Source organism: Pleurodeles waltl, chromosome 4_2, assembly GCF_031143425.1.
Source record: "Pleurodeles waltl isolate 20211129_DDA chromosome 4_2, aPleWal1.hap1.20221129, whole genome shotgun sequence".
In the NCBI taxonomy this organism is placed as follows: Eukaryota; Metazoa; Chordata; class Amphibia; order Caudata; family Salamandridae; genus Pleurodeles; species Pleurodeles waltl.
This window is the reverse complement of record NC_090443.1, coordinates 1,052,125,931-1,052,153,479: the sequence shown is the minus strand read 5'-3', so window position 1 is coordinate 1,052,153,479 and position 27,549 is coordinate 1,052,125,931. Positions and strand designations below refer to the sequence as shown.

The 27,549-nt window shown below is 50.9% G+C and overlaps 1 protein-coding gene across 4 annotated transcripts in view; it reads right to left on the bottom strand.

The window, feature by feature from the left end:
• The window catches only part of SMTNL1 (smoothelin like 1), a 124,713-nt gene that overhangs the window by 75,205 nt on the left and 21,959 nt on the right, over nucleotides 1–27,549 (bottom strand). For 3 of the 4 annotated variants that reach the window (XM_069233055.1, XM_069233058.1, XM_069233057.1), the window contains exon 2: nucleotides 8,759–9,430. In XM_069233055.1, coding sequence (XP_069089156.1) covers nucleotides 8,759–9,424 — 666 coding nt within the window. In that variant the 5' untranslated portion in view covers nucleotides 9,425–9,430. The remainder of the gene's footprint in view (nucleotides 1–8,758; nucleotides 9,431–27,549) is intronic. The other variant, XM_069233056.1, reaches the window with a different exon arrangement.

The following is a 27,549-nucleotide window of genomic DNA, read 5'->3' as shown; positions in this document are numbered from 1 at the left end:
CTTATAATTTCCTCCACCATGACCCTGAGTTCTTGGTCCGAGAACCTGGGGTGTCTTTGGGGTGCCATGGGGTGGTGTGGATGAGGTGTGGGGTGGTGTTTGTGGTGATATGCGTGGTGATATGTGGTGATGTGTGCGTAAATGTGGTGTGGGTGATGTAGTTGGGTTCCTGTGTGTGTTGGGGTTTTCGATTGCTGTGCTCCCTGTCTCTATCTCTATCTCCTTCTCTCCGATTTCCAACTAGTGGGGGTTTGTGGGTGATGTGGGTGTGTGTTTTATAGTTGATTGGATGTGTGGGAGTGTTGTTTGTATGTGTGTCAGGTGTGTGTATTTCAAATTGTCCAATGTGGCTGTGTTTTGGAGCTGGGTGTGTATTTTGACCGCGGCGGTGTGTACCGCCAATGGAATACCGCGGTTGAAAGACCGCCGCGTGGATTCGTGGGTCAGAATGGCATGGGCGTGTTTGTGTTGGCGTGACGGTGGAGGTTTGGTCATCTCCAGTTTTCCGCGGCCCGCTGATGAGGCGGCCTTCCTTGGATGTCGGATTTTTGGCGGTTTCACAGTTGGTGGTCAGAATGACCGTGGTGGTTTACCGCAGCCGCGGCGGTAGAATGGCGGACTTCTGACCGGCGGTAAGGGCCTTTTACCACCGAGGTCAGAATGACCCCCAGTGTGCTATATCACCTTGGATGTGCTGCCCCCAGGGCCACGAACACGTGCTGCCATGGGGGCAGCTCATACAAATAAAAAACTGAGGGGCTTTGAAGCAGGCGCTCTGTGCTTCACTGGGCAGGTGGCACCCCACCTGCACTTGTAAGGAGGACTAGAGACCCCCTTGGAGGTTGGTGCACAGTGAGTGACTGCACCCGCCTGCCAGGGGATGCCTGGGGGGGTTCATAGGGTCCCCATTCCCTCTCCAGAGGGTTGCCACATTCTAGGTGTTGCACTGTCTGTGCGCTCCTGTCAGCTTCTTTGCCTCTGTGCCTGCGTCTATAATAAGGTGGGGGTGCAGAGGTAAGGGATTCCCTCATTTGCAGGGGCCACGTCCCACGCATATGAGGTAACGCCCTCTGGTGATAGCGCTAGTGGTATATGTGCACCAGCGCGCTCTGTATTACAGAAAGGGGCGCACAAGCGTCTGCGGCCCCTTCTGTGAGGTGCCCTGGGTGCACGAGCAGGTGTACATACCTGTTGCCCCGGGAGTACTTCTTTACTAGGGCACCAGCATGGGCCTTGCTGGCGCACTGCCTGCAACGCAAGTCAGTTCATTTTACCCGAAATTGTTCCGAGTTCCTTTGAGACAGCAGAGCTCTCTGTTTCCAAGCTGTAATATCTGAAAATAAAGCATCAACTCTGAGAAATCTTGTGTTAAATGTGCTCACTCTCTAGGGGCTGCAGGTGCTGCCCAGCAGAGCCCTCCTCCCTGATTCCCCCCCACCCCCCCCATGCCTGGGGCAGAGATAGCGCCCAGAGCGGTCCCGGCCTGACCTCTGGTGGAGACAAGCCGAACTGCACCCAGGCAGCTCTTCTGATGAGTCCGCTCGGAGGGATGGAGATGGTCCTGGCCCCACAATGCAGCAGGTGCAGTGCACCAGGGCCCGAGAGTGGGGGGCCTACAGCACCCCAATACAGACTCTGTTTTAATGCCAACCGGCAGACCAGGGGGGATACTTCCCAGCTCTTATTTGGGCCCACGGAGCTCTTGCTAACCCGCGGACAAAGGGCAAAAACTAATGGGGAATTCTTTACCCAGACCATCTACTCGGTTTAACCCCGAATTAACCCCTGCGGTGTGAGTGATTCGCAGTGGCGCCCGGCGTGGTTTCCAGCTAATGATGCACGAATCACCTGCACAGTACACTCACCCAAACCCACCCTTTACCCCCTCCTCTCCCGCTGGGTGTAGCAAGAATCTGGGGGGGGAGGGGGCGGGGTGCCCATGAATATAGCTAAATAGGGCTTAACATCTGGCAGGAAAAGCCACAATTTATTTTACAGGAACTCATTAAATATTCAAATAATTCGTTGTTAGCAGAGGCCGAACTCTCGTAGTTCTGCAGGGGGGGCCCTTAAAGAAAAACATGAAAAAGGGACCAAGATGTGCGTTTCTCCAGCACAATCATCGAATAGAATTGGCTTGAAACACTGAGAGGGGTTGGGGGTTTCAGATTTACTATAGCGCAATGCAACGCATCAAGATTACTTGCAGCGCTGTGTCAAATGGAGAGGGCAGGAATGCGTCATCTCTACCAAGAGGTGGCGCACTCCTGCCCTCTCAGTGCTGGCGCACTAGTGGCTGCCAATGCAGACACCCTTATGGGCATATTTATGAAAAGTGGCGCCCACCCAGTGCAGCGCCACTTTTCTAGCGCCCCTTAGCGCCCCCCTAATGCCACCATGTGTGTACCGTATTTAATATACGGCGCACCATGGCGGTAGTTAGGGAACTAGCGTCATCATTTTTTACGCTAGTCCAGCGCTTTGCAGGATTAGCATAAAATTTGTTGACACTAATCCTGCAAAGCGCCCAGACGCCCATTGTAACCAATGGTGAGCCTTGGTTTAACGCCTGCCCTGAGCAGGCGTTAAAAGTGCAGAAAAAAAAATGCCGAACAGAAATCTCTTAGATTTCCTTGCACCATTTTTTCAGCCCCCTTAATGGGAGAACACCCCCTTTGCATATATTATTCCTGGCGCAGGCATAACGTAGCGCATAGGTTACAAGTGGTGCAATGCATGCATTGCGCCACTTTGTAAATATGGTGTGGAGTTTTCGGCCTTCTACTGCCACATTAATGTAAAAAAAATGACACTAATGTGGCGCAAGGAGGCGCTAGGGGCTCTTATACCTGGGCCATAGTGTCACTTTCTGCACGAAAACAGTCCTCGGAGGCTTTTACCTCTTTCTATGTCTCCACCAGAACGCAGCACATGTAGAAAGAGGAGAAAACGAGGAGAAATACGCATATTTATCCTCGTTATGCCTCCCCGGGAAGGCGTAGTATTTTGGTGCATTCGCAGGTTTATTAGTTTTAATAAATCTGGGAAAGTGCCAGAAACCGTAGGTGCATGCGTGGGAACAGCCACCCATGGAACGCCTTCCCAGGGCAGAGTAGCACAACGCACCCACTTGTGCTGCCTTGCGTTACTCCAGATATAGTATGCCATGCAGAGCCATGCTCGGCGCCCCTGCGTCGCAGAGTAAATCTCACTTAAGGGCTTGCATTGCCCCTGCACCGTCTTGCGTGAGGCCAGGGCACCGCAAGCCCTTAGTAAATCTAGCCCAGATGTGGCAAAGACTAGTTTGTTAGACCATGAAACATGCGCACACTACATATTTTAAAAGAAAGTGCTACATTGAGATCAGACAACAAATATTATCCATCATAAAAATAATGATCAATTAAATGTAAACATTTAATAATTACATTTCAATTGATATATCTTTAACTTCACTAAAAAATTACCTAATTGTACAGCAACTTACTTTGCTTTCGTTTCACATAAGTACAACAGTATCCCTGGTCGGTATCAGTTTTGCAGTAAAAAGGGTGGTAGAAAAGTGCTCATGGGTCCTCCCAGCAGCAACAAGTCACAGACGATGTTATTATTGTACGTAACGAGGTTTACACAGAGGCATCTGGCATTTATTTAAACACGTTTAAGGAATGTATGATGGAACAATGAATGCTATTACCACGAATGCCATTACCATACATGCCTTTACAACGATTTTTTGTTGTAAAAGCATGCCTAGTAAAGGCATGTGTGAGAACGGCATGCGTAGTTCTAGCATGCAACCCACCACCTGTTCTAAGGCCCAGAGGTACCCCACCCATAATACTAAAACTACCCCGACCCCCCACCACGAAAACAAAACTACCCCAGGTACCTCCCACCCACCCTGAGCTCTAAACCCTTCCCCGACCTCAACCTAAAAACAACGACCTCCTCACCCTGCCCCTAAAAACAAAACTACTCCGATACCCACAACCCCCCAAAAATGAAACTACCTCAACCCCTTGCCTGAAAACCAAACCACCCTGATCCTCCACCCCCAAGAGCCCTAACTAACAACCTGACTCCCTCACCCCACCCCAAAAATCAAACTACCCTGACCCCCCACCCTCAAAAACAAAACTACCTCGACCCCACCCCCCAAAAACCAAACTACCCTAACCCCCACCCGCAAAAAACAATCTATCCCACTCCCAAAAACCAAACTACCCCAAACCCCCACCCCCAAAAACACTAACTACCCTGACCCCTCAGCCCCCAAAAACCAAACTACCCCGACACCCCCAACCCCAAAAACCAAATTACCCCGACCCCCATCCCCAAAAACCAAACTACCCTGATCCCCCACCCCCAAAAACAAAAGTACCCCGACCCCCACTCCCAAAACAAAACTACCCCGACCCCCCACTCCTAAAAACAGAACTGTACGTATTCTGATTGCCTGCTTCATGTCTTTCACCCTCCCCTTTCCGTGGAATGCTGCAATGGTCAGCCTTCAAAGCCCAACTCTCAGAGATCTGTCTGACATACTCGGCTCCATCAGTCACTTCTTATGAAGATGTTGTCCTACTCTCATAGTTCATCAAAGCTCTCTCTGGGGAGCCTCTATCCCCCCAACTCACCATTGTCAGTGGCTCCCTCATGCGAGATCCTCCCACTCCTACAGAAATCTACACTAGACCCGATGACATCACCAGCTGCCGGCTCGTCACGCACCTCCCATTCATCGGAAAGATCATTGAAAATGCAGTCTTTGTCAACTCCACAATTACATCAATACCAACCTTCTCCTGCACAGCAAGCTTCTAATTATGCTGCAGCGTGGAGACTGCAACCTTATCCATCGTAGAAAATGCCCTCCTGACCACAAATGAAGATGACCCTTGTTTCCAGATATTGCTGGACCTTTCAGCTGCCTTCGATAAACTGCTGCCTTCGATAAAGTCGACCATTCCTACGTCATACACACCTTGGAGTCGCAAATGGGATTCACTGGCAATGTCCGTCACTGGTTCTCCGCCTGCCTTTCCAACCAACACCAGTTTTTTTGCATGGAGACACCAGGACATAAAAGATCCCTATGACATGTTGAGCCCCCCAGGGCTTCATACGGGCTCCTGCTGTCTCCAACCTTTACATGCAGCCGCGCAGTTCCGCTTGAAAGGCTCCTCTGGTTTACAGATCCACTGCTCTACACTCTCCCTGCACGTCATGCAGATCTGGACATCCAGCGCCGACCCGAAGCTGAACCCAACCGAGACAGAGTTCCTGTTGTTTACCAAGAGCAATGAACAAGATATAGTACAAACCTGGCTCAATCCCTTGAACCTCGACAGCTTCAAACCCCAAACGTCACCGAAGGCCAGGTCACTTGGATTCACACTGGACACAACCTCACCCTCAAGGAAGACATTGGCAAAAAATGCAAAGAATGCTTTGTACCGGCTCCCCCTTCTAAAGAAAGTCAAACCGTTTCTTCCAGAAAGCGACTTCAGAACTGCTGTTCAAGACTCCGTATTCTTGCATCTGGATGGGGGTAATGCCCTGCTATATGGTCTCCCAAATTCAGCCCTGGCACCCCTTAAGGCATCCTAAATGCTGCAGCACATCTCATTCAGGGCCTCAAGAAATATCATCATTACACCCTCATCCTGATGGAACACCAGTGGCTTTCCCTGCCGGCCGGACGATCTCCAAAACCAGTTCCATTATTAACAAAGTTATCACGACCAGCACCTTTACGTATCTTACCGACACGCTCACCATCTCCGGAGGCTCTCGGCACACCCGCAGCCAGGACACCATCAGACTGCAGACTAAGAAGTGTAAAAAAGAAAAACACAAGGCAGCAGGCCTTTCTGTATTTATGCACCCAGGATATGGAGCAACATTTCCTTATCCTTCAGGACAGCCCCGCGCTGCTCCAATTTAGGATAGAGTTGAAGACGCACCTCTTTAAAGAACGATACACGCATTAACCATTCGAAGCCCAGCTTCCTCGCCTCTTCCTCGCTCGCTTTCCACTTGTCTTTGACCAGGTACAGCACCCACCTGGCTTTAGGTGAGGTTTCCCGCTATACAAATACCATATACTTACATAAATATGTTTTACCTGCGCAATAAAGAAATTCTTCCAGGACTACAAAACCAAAATATAGTCCATTCTCACACATGCTCCACAATTCACATTTGTAGTTTTCAGTACATTCTTTGGCTCATTTCAGCGCATATGTAACATTCTTTTATAGTTTCTAAAGTCCACGTCACTAATTGTTGCCAGTGATTTGGGGGGTGTAAGTCCCAGATCTGCTGACGGTGCTTATAGCACTCTGGTGGAATATAACCCCAGCCCTCCTTAAGGCAGCCCCTCTCTTAGGTTTCCAGGCCATTGACAACCCACTGCTTACAATACACCAGGCTCCATCTTAGATCTAAAAGGTTAATTAGTGGTTGGATGGTAAAGACACTTCCTGGCACATGAGCCTTGTTAGACCAGGCAGTACTCTTCAACCAGTCTCGATAAACTCATTAACCAATGGGATTTAAAGGAGAAACAGCTATAGGTTTTGAGGTCGATAATCTGGATATGTGATTTGACGCAGTCTCTTATTTTCAACATTTACGAAGCGCCTCCCTCCCAGCTACGTCTATTTCCTTTTGCTATTTTGTTGTTTTTAAGTAGATTCCCTGTCAGATCATTTGAGAATCTACCTGGGGATGAAGGATTGGAAAGTGAGATGATGCACAGCTTCCCTGATCCCAGGCCTGAGGTCCCAGAGTCTTCCTCAGGTCGGATGGACACAGAAGGGGGGGGTTCATCACATTCATCTTGCAGGCTCCAGCCTCAGGCAGCAGTTCAAGCAGTGATGTCTCACATCAGCACCAATTATCACCAGCGATAACTTTTAAATAACTTGTAGCAACATCTCGATTTTGTTCCAAAATATCAAATTCAGTAAACTTTTTACCTTTGACCACAACAGCAGCTTGTCATTTTATAAAAATACAATCATTAGCCCTAAATACCTGCTTTCAGTTTTAGTAAATAAACTCATTGCGTCACCAATAATAAGGTTGTTAATTAACTGGACTATGCCCATATGCCCTGATAAATTAATCTGTCCCTACATACCCCTTTTCATTCTAAGATACCCAGGTGTGCCTCAAGCACCCTCCATTTACCCTGAGCATCCCAGTATACCTCAACAATTTACCATATACCTCACACAACTCCCATACACCTCAAGCATCCTCATATGCCTTCAGCCAGTTCTATATGGGTGAAGCATCCCCCATATGCCTCAAGCATCCCCTATATACCTCAAGCATCCACTATATACCTCAAGCATCCCCCATATGTCACAAGCATCTCTCATATGCCTCAAGCATCCCCTATATACCTCGAGCATCCCCCATATGTCACAAGCATCCCCATATGTCACAAGCATCCCCCATATTCACAAGCATCTCCCATATGCCTCAAGCATCTCCCATATGCCTCAAGCATCCCCCATATTCACAAGCATCTCCCATATGCCTTAAGCATCCCCTATATACCTCAAGCATCCCCCATATATCACAATCATCTCCCATATACCTCAAGCATCCTCTATATACTTCAGGCATCTTCCATATGTCACAAGCATCTCCCATATGCCTCAAGCATCCCCTATATACTTCACACATCCCCCATATGCCTCAAGAATACCACATATACCTCACACAACCCCCATATGCCTCAAGCATCCTGTATATACCTCAAGCATCTCCCATATGTCACAAGCATCTCCCATGTGCCTCAAGCATCCCCTATATACCTCAAGCACCTCCCATATACCTCAAGCATCCCCTATATAGCTCAAGCATTTCCCATATATGCCACACAACTCCCATACACCTCAAGCATCCCTATATGCCTTCAGCAGGCTCTGTATGGGTGAAGCATCCCCCATATGTCACAAACATCTCACATATGCCTCAAACATCCCTTATATACCTCAAGCATCTCCCATGTGCCTCAAGCATCCCCTATATACCTCGCACATCCCCCATATGCCTCAAGAATACCACATATACCTCAAGCATTCCCCATATGCCTCAAGCATCCCCCTAATGGCTCAAGCATCCCTCATATGCTTCAAGAATGCCACCTTTACTTCACACATCTTCCATATGCCTCAAGCATCCCCGATATGATTCAAGCATCCCCCATATCTCACAAGCATCCCCAAAACATCTCATGCATTCCTCATATGCTTCAAACATTCCCCAGATGACTGAAGCATCCCCTCAAATCTAAACCTTGACGTGCCTCAAGCATCTTCTGGAGACCAGTCAACGCCTGCCTTCATGTTCCCTATGTATCCTCCGTAGGCCAGCCAATGACCTTGTGTGCCTAGCTGTTCCTCCGTAGACCAGTCAGTGACAAAATATGACCTAGGAATTCCACAAATGCCAGTCACTGCTTTGGTGTGCCACAATGAGCCTTCCGTAAACCAGTCTGTGCCATCTTGAGAGGTTCCTTCCCTCCCACACCAGGCCGAGTGCCATTATGGATCCTATTCACTCAGGCCATCTTCACTTAGACCACTTTCTAGGACTTTGTGACCTGGTGCCCCCCAGCCATCATGTGCACTGAACACATGCACACTCACATTCACCAATGAGCCCTCCTCAAATCTCACTCAAAAGCCCAGGTGTGCAGCACTAATCATCACAAAATTAAAAAAAATATTCTTACCTCCGTCGCTTGGGCGCCGCTTTTGACGTCTGCATGTTTCTCTTCCTCCCCAACCTCCACCTCTTCTGTGGCCTCCTCCTTCTCTTCTGATGCCTCTCCTAAAAGTGTGTTGTCACCCTCCTTTTTGTCTTTCCCTGGCTCCTTCTGTTTCGCTTCACCCCTGTTTCCTTCCCTCTCTTCGGGGTCCGGGGGTGTTGCTTCCGGCTCTGTGATCTCTTGGGTCACCGTGGGCTCTTCGTTCACTGTGTCCTTGTCCTTGGCTCCAGGTGTCCCCGGTGGGATTGTGTCACAGTGGTCAGTTCCAGAGGGATCTTCTTGACTCCTCTCTGTGAGATGAGCTCCCATGGTCCCATGTGGACTTGTGTTTCCAAGGCAGACTCCAGGGGCCTTCTCTGTACGACCATCAGTGTTGTGGTCTCCACTCAACTTCTGAGTCGTGTCTCTGGTATCGGACCTTGGGGTCTCTTCTTGACTCGTGTCAGTGGGAGGAGCTCCCGGGGTCTGCTCTGGATCGACGTCTCCATCGATCTTCGAAGTATTAAGGTGGTCGTCTCCAGCAGGCTCCTCTGTCTGGTCCCTGTGAGCATCTCCCAGGGTCTCTTCAGCATGTACCAGAGACTGCTCATCGGGGAGCTCCGTTGGGGTGGCCTTGGAGGGCTGCTCCATGCCTAGCTGGGTGAGAGGAGAAAATGTGAAAGTTGATTCAGCATTCAGAGACCTACAGACCTCACCGCTCCGGGGGTCCCATCTACCTACTTTGTTATAGAGGGGGTGAACCTGCAGCACCAAGGTCAGTGGTTATTGACTCAAGGCATCAGGGCATAAAGAGACTTTGAGGTCCCATCCACCCTCCTCCTCTGTGCCCCCAGATCCCTTTCTGAGAAAGGGGGAAGTGGTAGACATCATGACCTGCCAGTATGTAGTGGGCCGTGCAGAGTTGTAGCTTGGTCAGTAAGATTCGGGGGCGGGGCGTGAGCCTCAGATTTTCCAACAATCAAGCTGGCATATAATCTTTAAATGCATTGTAGGACAAGGAGGGTGCAAGAGAGGGGCTAAAGGGGCCATGAAAAGGGGAGACAAGTGCAGATTGTTAGGGGTAGTAAATGAGAGAAAACACAATACTTTACACAATAACCAACATTTTCGAAGTCTTTCAAAGCAGAGAGGGAGAGTCTGTGCATTTTTGTCTGTGTTTATTAAAAAATTCCTTCTGAAGTCCACAGACACCTCACCATACACGATTAAAAGCACCTGCACCCAACTATTTACCTGAAAATACACTTATTAGAGGGATGTAACAACCCAAACACCCCCCCTGAAGCTACACCCTTGGGACGGGGCACCCATAAAAATCATAGTGGTCTATCACGAACAGGAAGGAAAGTGCCCTGCGCTAATGGTGAAAAAGCAAAATGCGGGCCATTGTTGGCCCGTTATGTCTACTAACGGGGATAGTGATGAATCGTGCCCAACTCAACAAGAATATGATGGTGTAAAATAATTTGATTATTTTTTGGGGTGACTTTCCACCTCAAGGAACACTCGCAACCCTTGTCAGGTTGAACCATCAAAGTCACTAAATAAACCTGAGGTCAACTCCCTGCTACCTATGGCACAGAGAAGACAGTCTTAACTTAGGGCAAGGTGTAACGTATGTCTCCAGTAACAAAACAGTAATAAAGTCGAAACACAAAGAATAAAAATCCCAAACCAAACTAGAAAAATAGAGTAAGATTTAAATAAACTAATTGACACCAAAATGATCCAATAAGGGAAACCAGAGATCAGATTTTTTAAAAGTTTAAGTAGAAATGGCGCCTTGAAGCATAAAGTGCCAATGATAGTCAATGATCACAGTAGAACAGGACTTAGGTGCATTTTGACACTGACCCTGACGGAGTACGGGTCGGATGCATTGACCAGGTTCATCCTTGTTAAAGATTTTCCTTCTGACTTTAATATACTAAGTCCCAATCTGCCACAGAAGTACAGTTCTAAAGACCCCCAGGACCTCAGGGGAGGCACTTGGACACCAACAGAGTGTCAGGCACAGGCGAACAGCAGGGTCCAGTCCAGGTCCATCAATATTTTTTACGCTAATCCTGTAAAGCTCCGAACTAGCATCAAAACTTTTGACGCTACTTCCCTAACTACGAGCCATGGTGCGCTGTATCTTAGATACAGCGCACACATGGTGGCGTTAGGGGGCGCAAGAAAAAAGTAGCTGCACTGGGTGTAGTGCCACTTTCCTAAAATCTGGCCCTAAATTTCTACATGTCCTACTGTTTAAAGTCCAGGCACCCTACCGTATGGGTAATAAGGCCTACATAGGGGGCATATACATCATCAAAAGGAAGGTTTGGATCTGTCAAAATGGGTTACAGCGCAAGAACCAATTTGCAGTGTAAAGCTGCAACAGCCAGTCTACAAATGGTAGGCCAGGTTTACTCTGCCAAGGGTTGGAACATGGGTGCTGCAGTCCACTAGTGGCATTTAACTTGCAGGCCCTGGGCACCCCGTTGCCCTGTCTGTTCACCCCTCAGTTTTACTGCCTCATGTAGAGGTAGGGTAAGGGCTGTGGGGCACATTTATAGTATTTTGGAGCAGGGCAGTGCCGCAAGGCTTCTTGTGGCACTGCCCTGCATCAAACGAAAAGGGCAGGAATGTGCCACCTTTATACGATACAGCGCATTTCTGTTCACTTCCACTGCGCTGGTGCACAATTGGCTGCCATGTGCCAACGTAGGCACCCTTGCATTATGGTGCGAAGCTGTCTGCGTTGTAGGAATTATTGTTTTTGTGTAGGAAGGGGCACTTTCTGCATAAAAGCAATCCAAGGAGGCGTTTTCCTCCTTCTATGTGTGCTGCTCACTTAAAGTTATTTCTCCTCTCCCCTGGGGAGGCGTAGACTTTTGACGCCTTCCTGGGTTTACAGAGCCTTACAAATCCGGGAATGCATCAAAATCCATGGGTGTTGCGTGGGAAAACCCAGACCACGCCCATGGAATGCCTCTTTGGCGCAGAGTAAGGCAACTCAGCGACTTGCGCTGCGTTGCCTTTCTCCATTTCTATGAAGCCATGAAAAGCCACGCCAAGTGGCTTTGTGTGGCCTTGTAGATATGGGCCTGCAACTTGTGCCACCAGTGCATCACTAAAAGTGTCCACTGGTGGCACAGGCGGCTTGTAAATATGCCCCCGTGTTCCTGGGGCAGGGCTGGCTCTTGCTGGAAGCACCATTAGGGCGGGTCTTGTGACATCATATCCCTGAGCGTTGTTTTCTCCTGACCATCCACGTCACTCTTCTCAAGGTCCCTCGAACTGAATGTAAATCTTGTGTTTACGAGATGGTTTTGGTGAGGGCCACAAGCTCTTGTGAACTCATGTTTAACCCTTTAATGATGTTGTCAATTTGTGCATTTAACAAAAACACTATATTGTGTAATTGAAGTCCCGATGTGCCACTTTTCTTGCCCCCGCCACCTAACAACACTATGGGTGTGGCATATTTACAACATGTCGCAACCATGGCAGTCGTTAGGACAATAGCCTCAGAATTTTTTGTGCTGTTGTGGCTCTTTGCTGCACTAGCATCAAAAATTCTGAAGCTAGTGCAGTAAAGCACAGGGAGGCTCATAGGTTACTATGGAAGCGTCAGGTTAACACCCGCCCTAAGCAGGCGTTAAATAAGATGGAAAGAAATGACGCAGTGAAATGTTGTAAATTTCACTGTGTAATTTTTTTGGGCCTCCCTGTGGGGGAACGCCCCCCTTGCAAACAATATACCTGGCGCAGGCATAATGTGGCACAAAGGTTTACAAAGTGCCGTAATGCAAGCATTGCGCCACGTTGTAAATATGGTGCTGGGAAAAGGCCACCTTAACGCCACATTAGCATCAAAAATGACTCTAGTGTGGCGTAAGAAGGCGCAAGGGGCTTGTAAATATACCCCTGAATTTCTTTCACATCAATTAAGAACAGGCTTTTCCTCTAATCCTCACTGTGATTCATAGCGCATAGATGCAGTTTATGTGAGCACTTCCCAATTAAAATAAATCAATTTAAAAAAATGTTCCCCATACCTGATATAAAAGTCCAATGTTGTCACAGGATCCCCCTTTTTTTGTTTAAATCGGATCGATTTAGCAGAAGTAATATTTCTGTCCTCACAGGTGCCCCCACTCCATCCCAGCCAACAATAAATGAGACAAGGCTCTCACAAGTACAGCAGGTGCAGTTGCACTGGGACCCAGATGTTTAAGGGTCTCATTGCACCCCAGCTGTTTGCCCTCTATCTCACCCAACAATGAATGAGCAGGGGCGTACCTATCAATAGAGTACCAGGTGCAGTGGCACCGGGTCCAGAGGTCTGAGGGGTCCATTGCACCCAGCCCTTTACCTTCCGCCCTGCACAGTAAACGGGAGCCAAAGTCATTGATTTTGCTGCAAACATTTACCTGCTGGAACCATATAACGCACAGAAATCTGCCAGTGTTTTACGTGTTACGCATCACAGCTCAAAGTGAGGGCCCTGTTTACAAGACCCTTTGCCCCGCAGAAACATCACTTTTAGTGACGGTTTGGCGGCGCACACTGCAATGCCATATTTATAACGCCACGTAAAGCCATCCTGCGTGGCTTTTCATGGCCTTGTAAATATGGACTGAGTCAATGCAATGCATGTCACTGCGACAGGGAGGCATTCCATGGGTGTTGCTGTGGGTATTCCAACGCAACAACCATGGATTTTGCCGCACCACCAGATTTACAAGGTTGTGTAAACCTGGGAATGCCTCAAAAGACTGCGCTGCCTCAGGGGAGGCATAAGGGAGGTGCAACGAGGAGAAATACCTTAATTTCTACTTGTTTTTTCTTTTTATATGTGGGCTGCATTCTGCAGCAGACATAGAAAGAGGAAAACGCCTCTCTGGATTGTTTTTGTGCAGGAAGGTGCCCCTTCCTGCACAGAAACAATCATTCCCAGCAAAGCAGACACCCTTGCACCATGGTGCAAAGGTGCCTGCATTGGTAGTTCATTGTGCGCCAGCGTATAGATACAGCACATTCCTGCCCTTTTCGTTTGACACAGGGCAGGGCAGCAAGAAGTCTTGTGGTGCTGCCCTGCGCCAAAAGCTTGTAAATATGCCCCTCATAAGGACACCCATGCTCACCATCCCCCTTTCACACCTCTCTGCATTTAATACTTTATAACACTACCAGAAAATATCAAAACACAAACCCCCAATAATGCTAGACCATCTGTGGCGCTCAGCGGCTTAGCTTGGTTAGTTAGCTTTGGGGGCTGCGGGAGGTGGGGGTGGCTGAGCTTCAGATTTTCATGCTGGCAGAGAAGCAGGACACAAGGGGGGCTTTAGTAGCAGTGAAAAGGGAATGAGTGGGGCTTGATAAGGGTACTTAAAACTCAATATTTTGTTAAATTTCCATTATTAAGAACTCCAAAAGTGGCAGTGTGTGTGTGTTTGTGTCTGTGTGTATGTACAATTACCAAGTGAAATCCGACAAACACTTCACCATACCTGGCTTAAAGCACCTGTACCCAACTATTTATTAGAGAATACATTCATGAGGAGGGTGTAACACCCCAAACACCCTCCCTGAAGCTATGCCCCTGGTGGCACTGAGCCTCCGCATTGGGCAACGCCTCCTACTGTGCATACCCAAAAAGAAATCAAAGCTCTAGCGTCCTCCCCAGCGGGAGCAGGCAAAAGAACAAGCCACACATGGAGCTCTAGATCAGATGCCTTCATTCTTCAGCATCTAATCGCACACTATTCAATAATCGTCATAACCGTTAATAACCACACCTTAACACCTCCCACCACGTCACGTGATCTCTCTGTTGAGTCCGCCCAGATCTGCAAGGGTCCCAGCACACCAGTCTCAGAACACTACATCTCCCCCTTGTTAAACAAATCACAAACAGTTGCATTACAACTCTTCAACATGTTGCTGAGGCACTCCCACTAGTCGGCCAGATTCTGTTTATGAGGCGCTCAGGATGCACTCTAGTCATGCACCATTGCCACAGGTTCTAATGCTTGGTCTGGGCTGTCAATCAAGGTCACATCATTTTTAATGGCAGGTGCTGATGAATGTTGAGGTAGGTGTTTAAAGAGTGAATCCCATGTGATGAACTTTCCGGGATGATGTGCTGTCCCCATGTATCCTTTGCACATCACCAACCCCAGAGAATCGCCAGCAGCGTGTGTCTGCTTTCCACTTTTGTTTCTACGTGATCAGGACCCAGTCACCTCCATCGAAGAGTGTTTCCTGAGCTCGTCGATGCTGATTGGCATATGTTTTAATCTTGCACTTTCAAGAAGTGTTCAGGACACAAACTTGACATAGGGCTCGATTAAGCTTGATTCCCTCCATCGATGAATAACCCTTTTGAGGGTAACCATGAATAGTTCAACAACAACATTGGCCTGGGGCCACAGAGGTGTTCTCTTTTGGTGCTTGACATTTAGTTTAATTAGAAACTCCTTGAACTTTCTGCGGTTGGAAGGAGGGCCATTATCAGATTTGAGGATGGCGGGAATACTCCACACTGCAAAGATGTCATCCAGCCACTCAATGGCCTTGTCATGGGTGGTCGATGATAATTCTTCCCCAAAGGAAAGCTTGAATACTTGTTGATAAGTACCATGAAATGATGTCCATTTCCTAAGGGCCCAAAGAAGTCAACTGCAACTCTTTCCCACACCTGTGTAGGAAGATTAAACATTGTCAATGGATGCTGGGACTTTTGGGGGGAAAGGCAGTTGCACAGATGGCACTCTTTTAGTTCCTTCTCAATTCGCTCGTCTAGAGTTGGGAACCACACTCAGGGGCAGATTAATGGAAAGTGGCGCTGCACCGAGTCTATTTTCTACGCAAGAGTAGGCGTTAAAAGGAGGCTTCCATTCTTTAGAATGGGCCCCTATGTACTATGCACGTTCGGTGTCTGACAGACTTTGACTAGGCCACTTAGGGGGTCATTCTAACCCTGGCGGTCCAAGACCGCCAGGGCTAAAATGACGGGGGCACCGCCAACGGGCTGGCGGTGCCCTGCTGGGCATTCTGACCGCAGCGGTTTGACCGCGGTCAGAAGTGGAAAACCGGCGGTCTCCCGCCGGTTTTCCGCTGCCCATTTGAATCCTCCATGGCGGCGCAGCTCGCTGCGCCGCCATGGGGATTCTGACAGCCCATACCGCCATCCTGTTCCTGGCGGTTCGCCCGCCAGGAACAGGATGGCGGTATGGGTTGTCGTGGGGCCCCTGCAGTGCCAATGGCATGGGCACTGCAGGGGCCCCCGTAAGAGGGCCCCACAAAGAATTTCACTGTCTGCATTGCAGACAGTGAAATTCGCGACGGGTGCCACTGCACCCGTCGCACCTTCCCACTCCGCCGGCTCCATTCGGAGCCGGCGTCCTCGTGGGAAGGTAGTTTTGCACTGGGCTGGCGGGCGGCCTTTTGGCGGTCGCCCGCCAGCCCAGTGCAAAACCCAGAATACCCTCAGCGGTCTTCCGACCGCGGAGCGGTATTTTGGAGGGGGAAGTCTGGCGGGCGGCGGAGGAATCACCCCCTATGTCTCTGAGCGTTTGGATGACCATTATGTTGAGCAAGGATTGCCCCCAGCCCCACGGTCCCGCATCCATAGGGCTCTCACTATGTAACTTGGGGATAAAATAGGCGGTTTCAGTTCCATTTCAATCGCATGTTATATTTTTCTGAAACTCTTATCACATTCAGCAGACCACTGAAAAGGGACATTTAATTTCTCTTAATAGAGCACTCATGATAACAAAGTCACAAATGTACCTTGAACAATAGCTGGCCATGCTCAAGAAGAATCCCAGCATGGTGACATTTTGTGGAGGGCAAGTAGCTGACAAGGCTTATACTTTATCTGGGTCAGGAGCCATTTCCTCATCAGAGAATATGTGCCCAAAGAATTTAAGCTTGTTTTTATGAATCTTGCATTTTGCCACGTTTAGAGTGAGCCCCTCATCAGCAGGCAGCTGGCACACATGTATAAGAGCCTTGTCACGCTTCTCTCGGGCTGCTCCAAATACCGGTATGTCATCACTATAATTGAAAGCATGTGCGACAGGTTGAATTATTTGGCGGATAACATCTTGGAATATTTCTGCAGCTGACAACAGTTCACAACTCAACCTTTTATATTTGAGCAAACCAACATGAGGCAAAATAGTAGTGATGTGCCTGCAATTCTCTTCCAGCTTGAGGTGGTGCTGTCCCTTGTTCAGGTCAAGATGGGAAACTTTGGCACTGTTCAGTTGCATAATCATGTTCACTATGGCCCATATTTATACTTTTTTAGCACCGCATTTGCATAATTCTTTTACGCAAAAGCGGCACAAACTTACAAAATACAATTGTATTTTGTAAATTTGCGCTGCTTTTCTGTCAAAAAGCAGTGCAAGTGCGGCGCTAAAAAAGTATAAATACGGGCCTATGTGTGGACAGGATGTCTTTCTCTCTCAATCACTTTGTCAGCCTGGCGCATATCTACACAGATGTGCACTGCACCTCCACTGTCCTTCTTTGGCACCACCACTATTGTCGAAACCCATTGCGTAGGACTGAGAGAGCGCCCAATGATGTCATGCTTCAACAACGTTTTCAGTTCTTTCTCAACAGGTTCTTGCAACTGAAAAGAATTATGCGGTGCTGCTAGGCAACAGGCCAAATGTCCTTGTTAATGTGAAGTTGCACTTTCATTATATTGAGGCTTCCTAGGCCATGGACAACAACGGGAACTGCCTCACCATTTCAGATTGGGTGTGTAGCTTATAACTGAGAGATATAAGTCCCATGTCAGCATCAGTGGCAAACCTGAGCAGGCATGCGCTGTATGAAGTTCCTTGAAGTACATGGATAGGCGCTTTTACGGACACTGTCCTGTATCTCAGTGTCACAGTGAATGACCCTTGACTTTTCAATGGTTTAGAAGCAGCCACGTGTATACCTTTGTGTTTGACAGGTTGAGGCGTGGCACAGGAGACAGGTTATTGAGTTTCTCGACTGGCATGATGTTGATCGATGCACCACAGTCGATCATGAAGGTTATGGGGCAACCACTGACCTTTATTGTAATCTTGGGGCAGTGTCCAAATGAACTTGGTTGTTTTGTTTGATGGTTTGTCTTTGTCTTTCTTCCTTGCAAGCGGCCAAACCAGCATGCGCTTAGCGTCCTTAGGTCGACATCATCATCGCACATTCATCTTCCTCACTGATGCTCGATAAAGACATTGAAGAGCCTTTGTCGGACGAGCTTGATGAGGATTGCCCTCATCTGGTTTCTACTTGTCATAATTGGTGCTGCTTTTTGGCCTTGGGGGCGTGGCGAGAATGCTTCTGGAACTCTGTGGCATCCATTTTCTCTTCTCGCTGTGATATATTTAGTTTCTCTTTAGCTTTGCAGACCAGTGAGAAGTAGTTTTATTTTCTACAACCCTTGCACGTCTGTCCTATGACCAGACATTTATCTTTGTGGTGATATGAAAACCCACATCGGAAACAAAATTGTTCCTTCTTTGAAGACGTCGATGGGCATGAATCTGCCTGGTACTTGTGTTTGCTTTTCATGACCAAAGCTGATTAATTTTTCACTGTTCCAGCTTCCATAGCAGGTTCACAAACTACCGCCCCATTTCCCTTCTCCCCTTACCCGCCAAGGTCACTGAGAAGCTTGTGAACGCCCACCTGCCTCAAGGAAAACAATGCACTTGACACCTCCCAGTCTGGATTCCACAAGAACCACAGCACTGAGACTGCCCTCATCGCCTGCACTGATGACATCAGAACCAGAGTTGACAAGGGCGAGACAGTCGCACTCATCCTCTTGGACCTCTCTGCAACCTTCAACACTTTCTGCCACCAAATCCTCGAACATGCCTTTTGGATGTAGGAATCCAACACAAGGCCCTGGACTGGCTCGCCTCCTTCCTCGCCAAAAAAACCCAGAAAGCTCGCCTCCCTCCCTTCCAGTCCCTAGCAACCAAGATCATCTGTGGGGTCCCCCAAGGGTTCTCCCTCAGCCCTACCCTCTTCAACATTTACATGGCCCCGCTTGCCAACATCCTCCGCCCCCACAAAATCACCATCATATCCTACGCAGACGACACCCAGCTCGTCATCTCCCTCACCAGGAACCCCACCACCGCCAAGACAAACCTCCACGCCGGACTCCTCGCCACCGCCAAATGGATGACAGCAAGCCACCTCAAACTCAACTCCAACAAAACCGAAATCATCATCTTCGGCCCCAACAGGACAGTATGGGACGACTCCTGGGGCCCACCGCCCCAGGACCACCCCCAACACCCTCCACCCACGCACGCAATCTCAGCATCATCTTAGACTCCTCTCTCTCCATAACCCAGCAAATCAACTCTATAACTTCCTCCTGTTTCAACACCCTCCGCATGCTGCATAAGACCTTCAAATGGATCCCCATAGTAACCAGGAAAACTGTCACCCATGCACTCATCAGCAGCAGACTAGACTACGGAAACACCCTCTACGCTGGTACCACAGTCAAGCTTCAGAAGAAACTCCAGCGGATCCAGAACGCACCTGCATGGCTCATCCTGAACCTCCCACGTCATGAACCCATCTCTGCCAACCTCAGAATCCTTCACTGGCTGCCCATCAGCAAAAGGATCACTTTCAAGATCCTCATCCACGCCCACAAATCCCTCACAACACTGGACCAGTCTACCTCAATGAAAGAGTGAACTTCCACACTCCCACTCATCTCCTCCGCTCTGGCGACCACGCCCTCGCCACAGTCCCCCGCATACAATGCACTACCTACAGAGGCAGATCCTTCTCCTACCCCGCCTCCAAGACCTGGAACTCTCTCCCCACCAACCTACGCAAGACCCAGGACCTACTGGCCTTCAGAAAACACTTCAAGACATGGCTTTTTGAACTGTAAATCGGCATCCCCCCTTTTTTTCTCATTCCACCCCCACCCCCATATCGCCTTGAGACCCTACCGGGTGAGTAGCGCGCTTAATACATTTGTTGATTGATTGATTGATTGATAGCAGCAGTTTTTCAGCTGGCTCTTTTATCAGTTCTTGCGATCATCAGTATTTTTTCTAAACTGAGCATCTTTCTCAACATGCATCTTCTGAAAGAGTCTGACAAACAGCCATTGATGATTATGAGGCAAGAAGCTTCTTCATTATTAAATTCACTAAACTTACAGTGTTTGATGAGCACATCAAGTATTTTAGCAAACGTATCAATTTTTTCACCAGAGTGCTGACTTGCTTGATTGAAAATGTACCTTTCAATGTCAACCTTCGCATCAGATTGAACTTGGTATTCAATGCTTCTTTGATCTGACGGTACAAGTTTGCATCATTCTTCTAGGGCATCTATGAAATCATCGAATGTCTTGATCCATGTGGTCCACCTGTCTCATATATTAAATTTTTTGACTTTATCGAATGGCGCTGGTGGTTTCAGAAACCCAGCCGCATCATACTTCACACTCTTTTCTACCACCGTTGAGAGCGTATGATCTTCATATAGTGGCCGATACTCACCTAAAGTTGCAACTTCTGCAAGCTCAGGCCGCGTGCTTGCACTTGGGTCATCCTGCCCGCACTGAGGTCGTAGATCATCATCCTCTTTCTAGCCGGTGAGTTATGATTCTGTTTCTCACACTTGATCGTTGTTGCATTTAGCTTTTTGCATTGCACCTGGTTGTAACTGCCTTTAGCGTTTTGCTTTGCCTCAATAGCTCTGTGTTATGGTGTGACAAGGTTCATTTTCTTCTTTCAGCCTTACCAATAGACTCTGGTGGGCTTTTTAAATGCGCTTCTCCACAGGGTTGCATCTTTGAGAACCATATAAGGGCTACAGAGGGGCTCCGACTCCACTCACGTCAACTTTGAACTGCTTCTCATCGAATTGAGTGCATGCGGCACGCACAGGCAGTTTACTAAGTCATTGCAACTCTCAGGGAAAGTAGCCTTGTTTGGCATATATCCCACCTTCATCAGCCATTGTAGCATCCTCCCCAGCCCAGGAGCATGCAAAATAACAATCCACACATGGAGTTGTAAATCAGATATCTTTATTCCCCAGCATCCGATCACACACTACTCAATAATCACATCATAACCGTTAATAACCACACCTTAACACCTCCCAGCACGTCACATGATCTCTCTGTTGAGTCTGCCCAGAACCACAAGGGTCCCAGGACACCCAGTCTCACAATCCTACAACAGCCATGTATGTGGCTACAGCCATGAATGAAGATTCACCTGCACCAGTGGGAGCAGCGTCAGCATACATCAAAGCATGTAGGGCTTCAGGTCTCCTGGCCCAGTGGGAGCATTGTCATGCTACATCAAAGCATTCACAGCTTTGGGTTACCAGCCCCTGTGGGAACATAGCCAGGTTGCACCAAAGCATGAATGTTCTTGGGTTACCTGCCCCAGTGGGAGCCTAGTGCCCAGGCTGCTTCAAAGCATGCAGTGCCTCAGGTCACCTGTCCCCAGTGGGAGCATAGCCAGGCTGCATAGAAGCATGCATGGCCTTGGGTCATCATCCCCCGTGGGAGCATAGCCAGGCTGCATCAAAGCATGCACTGCCTCATTTACTGGCCCCCATTGGGAGCGCAGTAGCCCAGCTGCATCAAAACTTGCAGTGCCTCGGGTCACCTGCCCCCAGTGGGAGCATAGCCTGGCTTCATCAAGGCATGCAGTGCCTCAGGTCACCTGCTCCAGTGGAAGCATAGCCAAGCTGCATCAAAGCATGCAGTGCCTCGGGTCACCAGTCCCCAGTGGGAACATAGCCCAGCTGCATCAAAGCATGCAGTGCCTGGGGTCACCAGCACCAGGGGGAGTATAGCCAGGCTGCATCAAAGCATGCAGTTCCTCGGTTCACCAGCCCCCAGTGGGAGCATAGCCCGGCTGCATCAAAGCATGCAGTTCCTCGGGTCACCAGTCCCCAGTGGTTGCATAGCCCGGCTGCATCAAAGCATGCAGTGCCTCTGGTCACCAGTCCCCAGTGGTAGCATAGCAAGGCTGCATCAAGGCATACAGGCCCATATTTATACTTTTTGACGCACAACTGCGCCAACGCAGTTGTGCGTCAAACATTTTACCGCCGGCTAACGCCATTCCAAAGCGCAATGCGGGCCCCTTATTTATGGAATGACGTTAGCCGGCGCTGCGGACTGGTGTGCGTAAAAAAAAATGACTCACACCAGGCAGCGCCGGCGTATGGGAAAATGGGGGTTGTGCGTCAAAAAATGGGGCAGGTCAGGTCTGAGGCAAAATTCAGGCCTCAAACCGGATTTGCGCCATTATTTTTGACGCCCAACCTCCATTGACATGACTCCTGTCTTAGCAAAGACAGGAGTCATGCCCCATTGCCCAATGGCCATGCCCAGGGGACTTATGTCCCCTGGGCATGGTCATTGGGCATAGTGGCATGTAGGGGGGCCCAAATCAGGCCCCCCTATGCCACAAAAAAAATCTGAAAAAAATACTTACCCGAACTTACCTTTACTACCCAGGGATGGGTCCCTCCATCCTTGGGTGTCCTCCTGGGGTGGGCAAGGGTGGCAGGGGGTGTCCCTGGGGGCAGGGGAGGGCACCTCTAGGCTCCTTCCGAACCCACAGGACCCTTAACGCCTGCCCTGACCCAGGCGTTAAAAAACGGCGCACATCAGGCTGTGTGTCGTTTTTTAAGGCCCACCCCCTCCTGTGCGTCAAAATGACGTCAGAGTATAAATATGGGGCACAGGCCGTAAAGTCATTTTTTGGAAGGGAACGCCTACCTTGCATATAATTAACGCAAGGCTGGTTCCCCCTTCCAAAAAATGACACACATGGTGGAATTTTGACGCCCGTGGGGTCGGACGTCAAAGTATAAATATGGGGCAGGGTTCGCCCCGATTGTGCGTCAAACTTTTTGACGCACATTCGGCGCAAACAGAGTATAAATATGCCCCACAGTGCCTCGGGTCACCAGCCCTCAGTCGGAGAATAGCCCAGCTGCATCAAAGCATGCAGTGCCTCATGTCACTAGCCCCCAGTGGGAGCATAGCCCGGCTGCATCATAGCATGCAGTGCCTCATGTCACCAGCCCCCAGTGGGAGCATAGCCCGGCTGCATCAAAGCATGCAGTGCCTCGGGTCACCAGCCCCTGCGGGAGCATAGCAAGGCTGCATTGAAGCATGCAGTGCCTCGGGTCACCAGTCCCCAGTGGTAGCATGGCAAGGCTGCATCAAGGCATGCAGTGCCTGGGGTCACCAGCCCCAGTGGGAGCATTGCCCGGCTGCATCAAAGCATGCAGTGCCTCAGTCCGCATCCCCCAGTGGGAGCATAGCCCGGCTGCATCAAAGCATGCAGTGCCTCGGGTCACCAGCCCCAGTGGGAGTCTAGTAGCTAGGCCTCATCAAAGCATGCAGTGCCGTGGGTCACCAGCCCCAGTGGGAGCATAGCCAGGCTGCATCAAAGCATGCAGTGCCTCGGGTCACCAGCCCCTGTGGAAGCATAGCAAGGCTGCATCAAGACATGCATTGCCTGGGGTCACAAGCCCCAGGGGGAGCATAGCCAGGCTGCATCAAAGCATGCAGTGCCTCATGTCACCAGCCCCCAGTGGGAGCATAGCCCGGCTGCATCAAAGCATGCAGTGCCTCGGGTCACCAGCCCCTGCGGGAGCATAGCAAGGCTGCATCAAGGCATGCAGTGCCTCAGGTCACCAGCCCCTGCGGGAGCATAGCAAGGCTGCATCAAGGCATGCAGTGCCTGGGGTCACCAGCCCCAGTGGGAGCACAGCCAGGCTGCATCAAAGCATGCACTGCCTCTGGTCACCTGCCCCAGTGGGAGCATAGCCAGGCTGCATCAAAGCATGCGGTGCCTCGGGTCACCAGCCCCAGTGGGAGCAGAGCCCGGCTGCATCAAAGCATGCAGTGCCTGGGGTCACCAGCCCCAGTGGGAGCATAGCCCGGCTGCATCAAAGCATGCAGTGCTTGGGGTCACCAGCCCCAGTGGGAGCATAGCCCGGCTGCATCAAAGCATGCAGTACCTGGGGTCACCAGCCCCAATGGGAGCACAGCCAGGCTGCATTAAAGCATGCAGTACCTCATGTCAGCAGCCCCTAGTGGGAGCATAGCAAGGCTGCATCAAAGCATGCAGTGCCTGGGGTCACCCGCCTCTAGTGGAAGCATAGCCTGGCTGCATCAAAGCATGCAGTGCCTCGGGTCACCAGCCCCTGTGGGAGTCTAATAAACAGGCTGTATCAAAGCATGCAGTGCCTCGGGTCACCAGCCCCTGTGGGAGCATAGCCCAGCTGCATCAAAGCATGCAGTGCCTCGGGTCACCAGCCCCTTTGGGAGCATAGCCAGGCTGCATGGAAGCATGCAGTGCCTCAGGTCACCAGCCCCTGTGGGAGTCTAATAAACAGGCTGTATCAAAGCATGCAGTGCCTCGGGTCACCAGCCCCTGTGGGAGCATTGCAAGGCTGCATCAAAGCATGCAGTGCCTCATGTCACCAGCCCCTGTGGGAGCACAGCCTGGCTGCATCAAAGCATGCAGTGCCTCATGTCACCAGCCCCTGTGGGAGCATAGCAAGGCTGCATCAAAGCATGCAGTTCCTCGGTTCACTAGCCCCCTGTGGGAGCATAGCTAGGCTGCATCAAAGCATGCAGTTCCTCGGTTCACCAGCCCCCAGTAGGAGCATAGCCCGGCTGCATCAAAGCATGCAGTGCCTCGGGTTACCAGCCCCTGCGGGAGCATAGCAAGGCTGCATCGAAGCATGCAGTGCCTTGGGTCACCAGTCCCCAGTGGTAGCATAGCAAGGCTGCATCAAGGCATGCAATGACTGGGGTCACTAGCCCCAGTGGGAGCATAGCCAGGCTGCATCAAAGCATGCAGTGCCTCATGTCACCAGCCCCCAGTGGGAGCATAGTCTGGCTGCATCAAAGCATGCAGTGCCTCGGGTCACCAGCCCCTGCGGGAGCATAGCAAGGCTGCATCAAGGCATGCAGTGCCTGGGGTCACCAGCCCCAGTGGGAGCATAGCCAGGCTGCATCAAAGCATGCAGTGCCTTATGTCACCAGCCCCCAGTGGGAGCATAGCCCGGCTGCATCAAAGCATGCAGTGCCTCGGGTCACCAGCCCCTGCGGGAGCATAGCAAGGCTGCATCAAGGCATGAAGTGCCTGGGGTCACCTGCCCCCAGTGGGAGCATAGCCCAGCTGCATCAAAGCATGCATTGCCTGGGGTCACCAGCCCCAGTGGGAGCATAGCCCGGCTGCATCAAAGCATGCAGTGCCTGGGGTCACCAGCCCCTAGTGGAAGCATAGCCAGGCTGTACCAAAGCATGCAGTGCCTGGGGTCACCAGCCCCAGTGGGTGCATAGCCTGGCTGCATCAAAGCATGCAGTGCCTCGGGTCACCAGCCCCTGCGGGAGCATAGCAAGGCTGCATCAAGGCATGCAGTGCCTGGGGTCACCAGCCCCAGTGGAAGCATAGCCTGGCTGCATCAAAGCATGCAGTGCTTCTGGTCACCAGCCCCTGCGGGAGCATAGCAAGGCTGCATCAAGGCATGCAGTGCCTGGGGTCACCTGCCCCCAGTGGGAGCATAGCCCAGCTGCATCAAAGCATGCGGTGCCTCAGGTCACCAGCCCCTGCGGGAGCAAAGCAAGGCTGCATCAAAGTATGCAGTGCCTCGGGTCACCAGCCCGTGCGGGTGCATAGCAAGGCTGCATCAAAGCATGCAGTGCCTCATGTCACCAGCCCCCAGTGGGAGCATAGTCTGGCTGCATCAAAGCATGCAGTGCCTCGGGTCACCAGCCCCTGCGGAGCATAGCAAGGCTCCATCAAGGCATGCAGTGCCTGGGGTCACCAGCCCCAGTGGGAGCATAGGCAGGCTGCATCAAAGCATGCAGTGCCTCATGTCACCAGCCCCCAGTGGGAGCATAGCCCGGCTGCATCAAAGCATGCAGTGCCTCGGGTCACCAGCCCCTGCGGGAGCATAGCAAGGCTGCATCAAGGCATGAAGTGCCTGGGGTCACCTGCCCCCAGTGGGAGCATAGCCCAGCTGCATCAAAGCATGCATTGCCTGGGGTCACCAGCCCCAGTGGGAGCATAGCCCGGCTGCATCAAAGCATGCAGTGCCTGGGGTCACCAGCCCCTAGTGGAAGCATAGCCAGGCTGTACCAAAGCATGCAGTGCCTGGGGTCACCAGCCCCAGTGGGTGCATAGCCTGGCTGCATCAAAGCATGCAGTGCCTCAGGTCACCAGCCCCTGCGGGAGCATAGCAAGGCTGCATCAAGGCATGCAGTACCTGGGGTCACCAGCCCCAGTGGAAGCATAGCCTGGCTGCATCAAAGCATGCAGTGCCTCGGGTCACCAGCCCCTGCGGGAGCATAGCAAGGCTGCATCCAGGCATGCAGTGCCTGGGGTCACCTGCCCCCAGTGGGAGCATAGCCCAGCTGCATCAAAGCATGCGGTGCCTCAGGTCACCAGCCCCTGCGGGAGCATAGCAAGGCTGCATCAAAGCATGCAGTGCCTCGGGTCACCAGCCCGTGCGGGTGCATAGCAAGGCTGCATCAAAGCATGCAGTGCCTCATGTCACCAGCCCCCAGTGGGAGCATAGTCTGGCTGCATCAAAGCATGCAGTGCCTCGGGTCACCAGCCCCTGCGGGAGCATAGCAAGGCTCCATCAAGGCATGCAGTGCCTGGGGTCACCAGCCCCAGTGGGAGCATAGGCAGGCTGCATCAAAGCATGCAGTGCCTCATGTCACCAGCCCCCAGTGGGAGCATAGCCCGGCTGCATCAAAGCATGCAGTGCCTCGGGTCACCAGCCCCTGCGGGAGCATAGCAAGGCTGCATCAAGGCATGAAGTGCCTGGGGTCACCTGCCCCCAGTGGGAGCATAGCCCAGCTGCATCAAAGCATGCATTGCCTGGGGTCACCAGCCCCAGTGGGAGCATAGCCCGGCTGCATCAAAGCATGCAGTGCCTGGGGTCACCAGCCCCTAGTGGAAGCATAGCCAGGCTGTACCAAAGCATGCAGTGCCTGGGGTCACCAGCCCCAGTGGGTGCATAGCCTGGCTGCATCAAAGCATGCAGTGCCTCAGGTCACCAGCCCCTGCGGGAGCATAGCAAGGCTGCATCAAGGCATGCAGTACCTGGGGTCACCAGCCCCAGTGGAAGCATAGCCTGGCTGCATCAAAGCATGCAGTGCCTCGGGTCACCAGCCCCTGCGGGAGCATAGCAAGGCTGCATCCAGGCATGCAGTGCCTGGGGTCACCTGCCCCCAGTGGGAGCATAGCCCAGCTGCATCAAAGCATGCGGTGCCTCAGGTCACCAGCCCCTGCGGGAGCATAGCAAGGCTGCATCAAAGCATGCAGTGCCTCGGGTCACCAGCCCGTGCGGGTGCATAGCAAGGCTGCATCAAAGCATGCAGTGCCTGGGGTCACCAGCCCCAGTGGGTGCATAGCCTGGCTGCATCAAAGCATGCAGTGCTAAAGAGGGGTCTGGTCACTGCATAGCAGGACAGGATGTCTGCATTCTTCTGTTCTCCCCCAAGGGATGCTCCCACTTTCATCCATGCTTTATATAGCATGGTACCCAACCAGTATTTAGGTGCCACTCTGTGGCATATTTGTGTTGGAATCCTCACGTATCACACAACAACCGAAACATATACCCCGAACAAGCCAAACCTATTGACTTTGCAATGCTTGTTAACAATATTAGATTAATGAGAAACAACAATGATTTTGCTG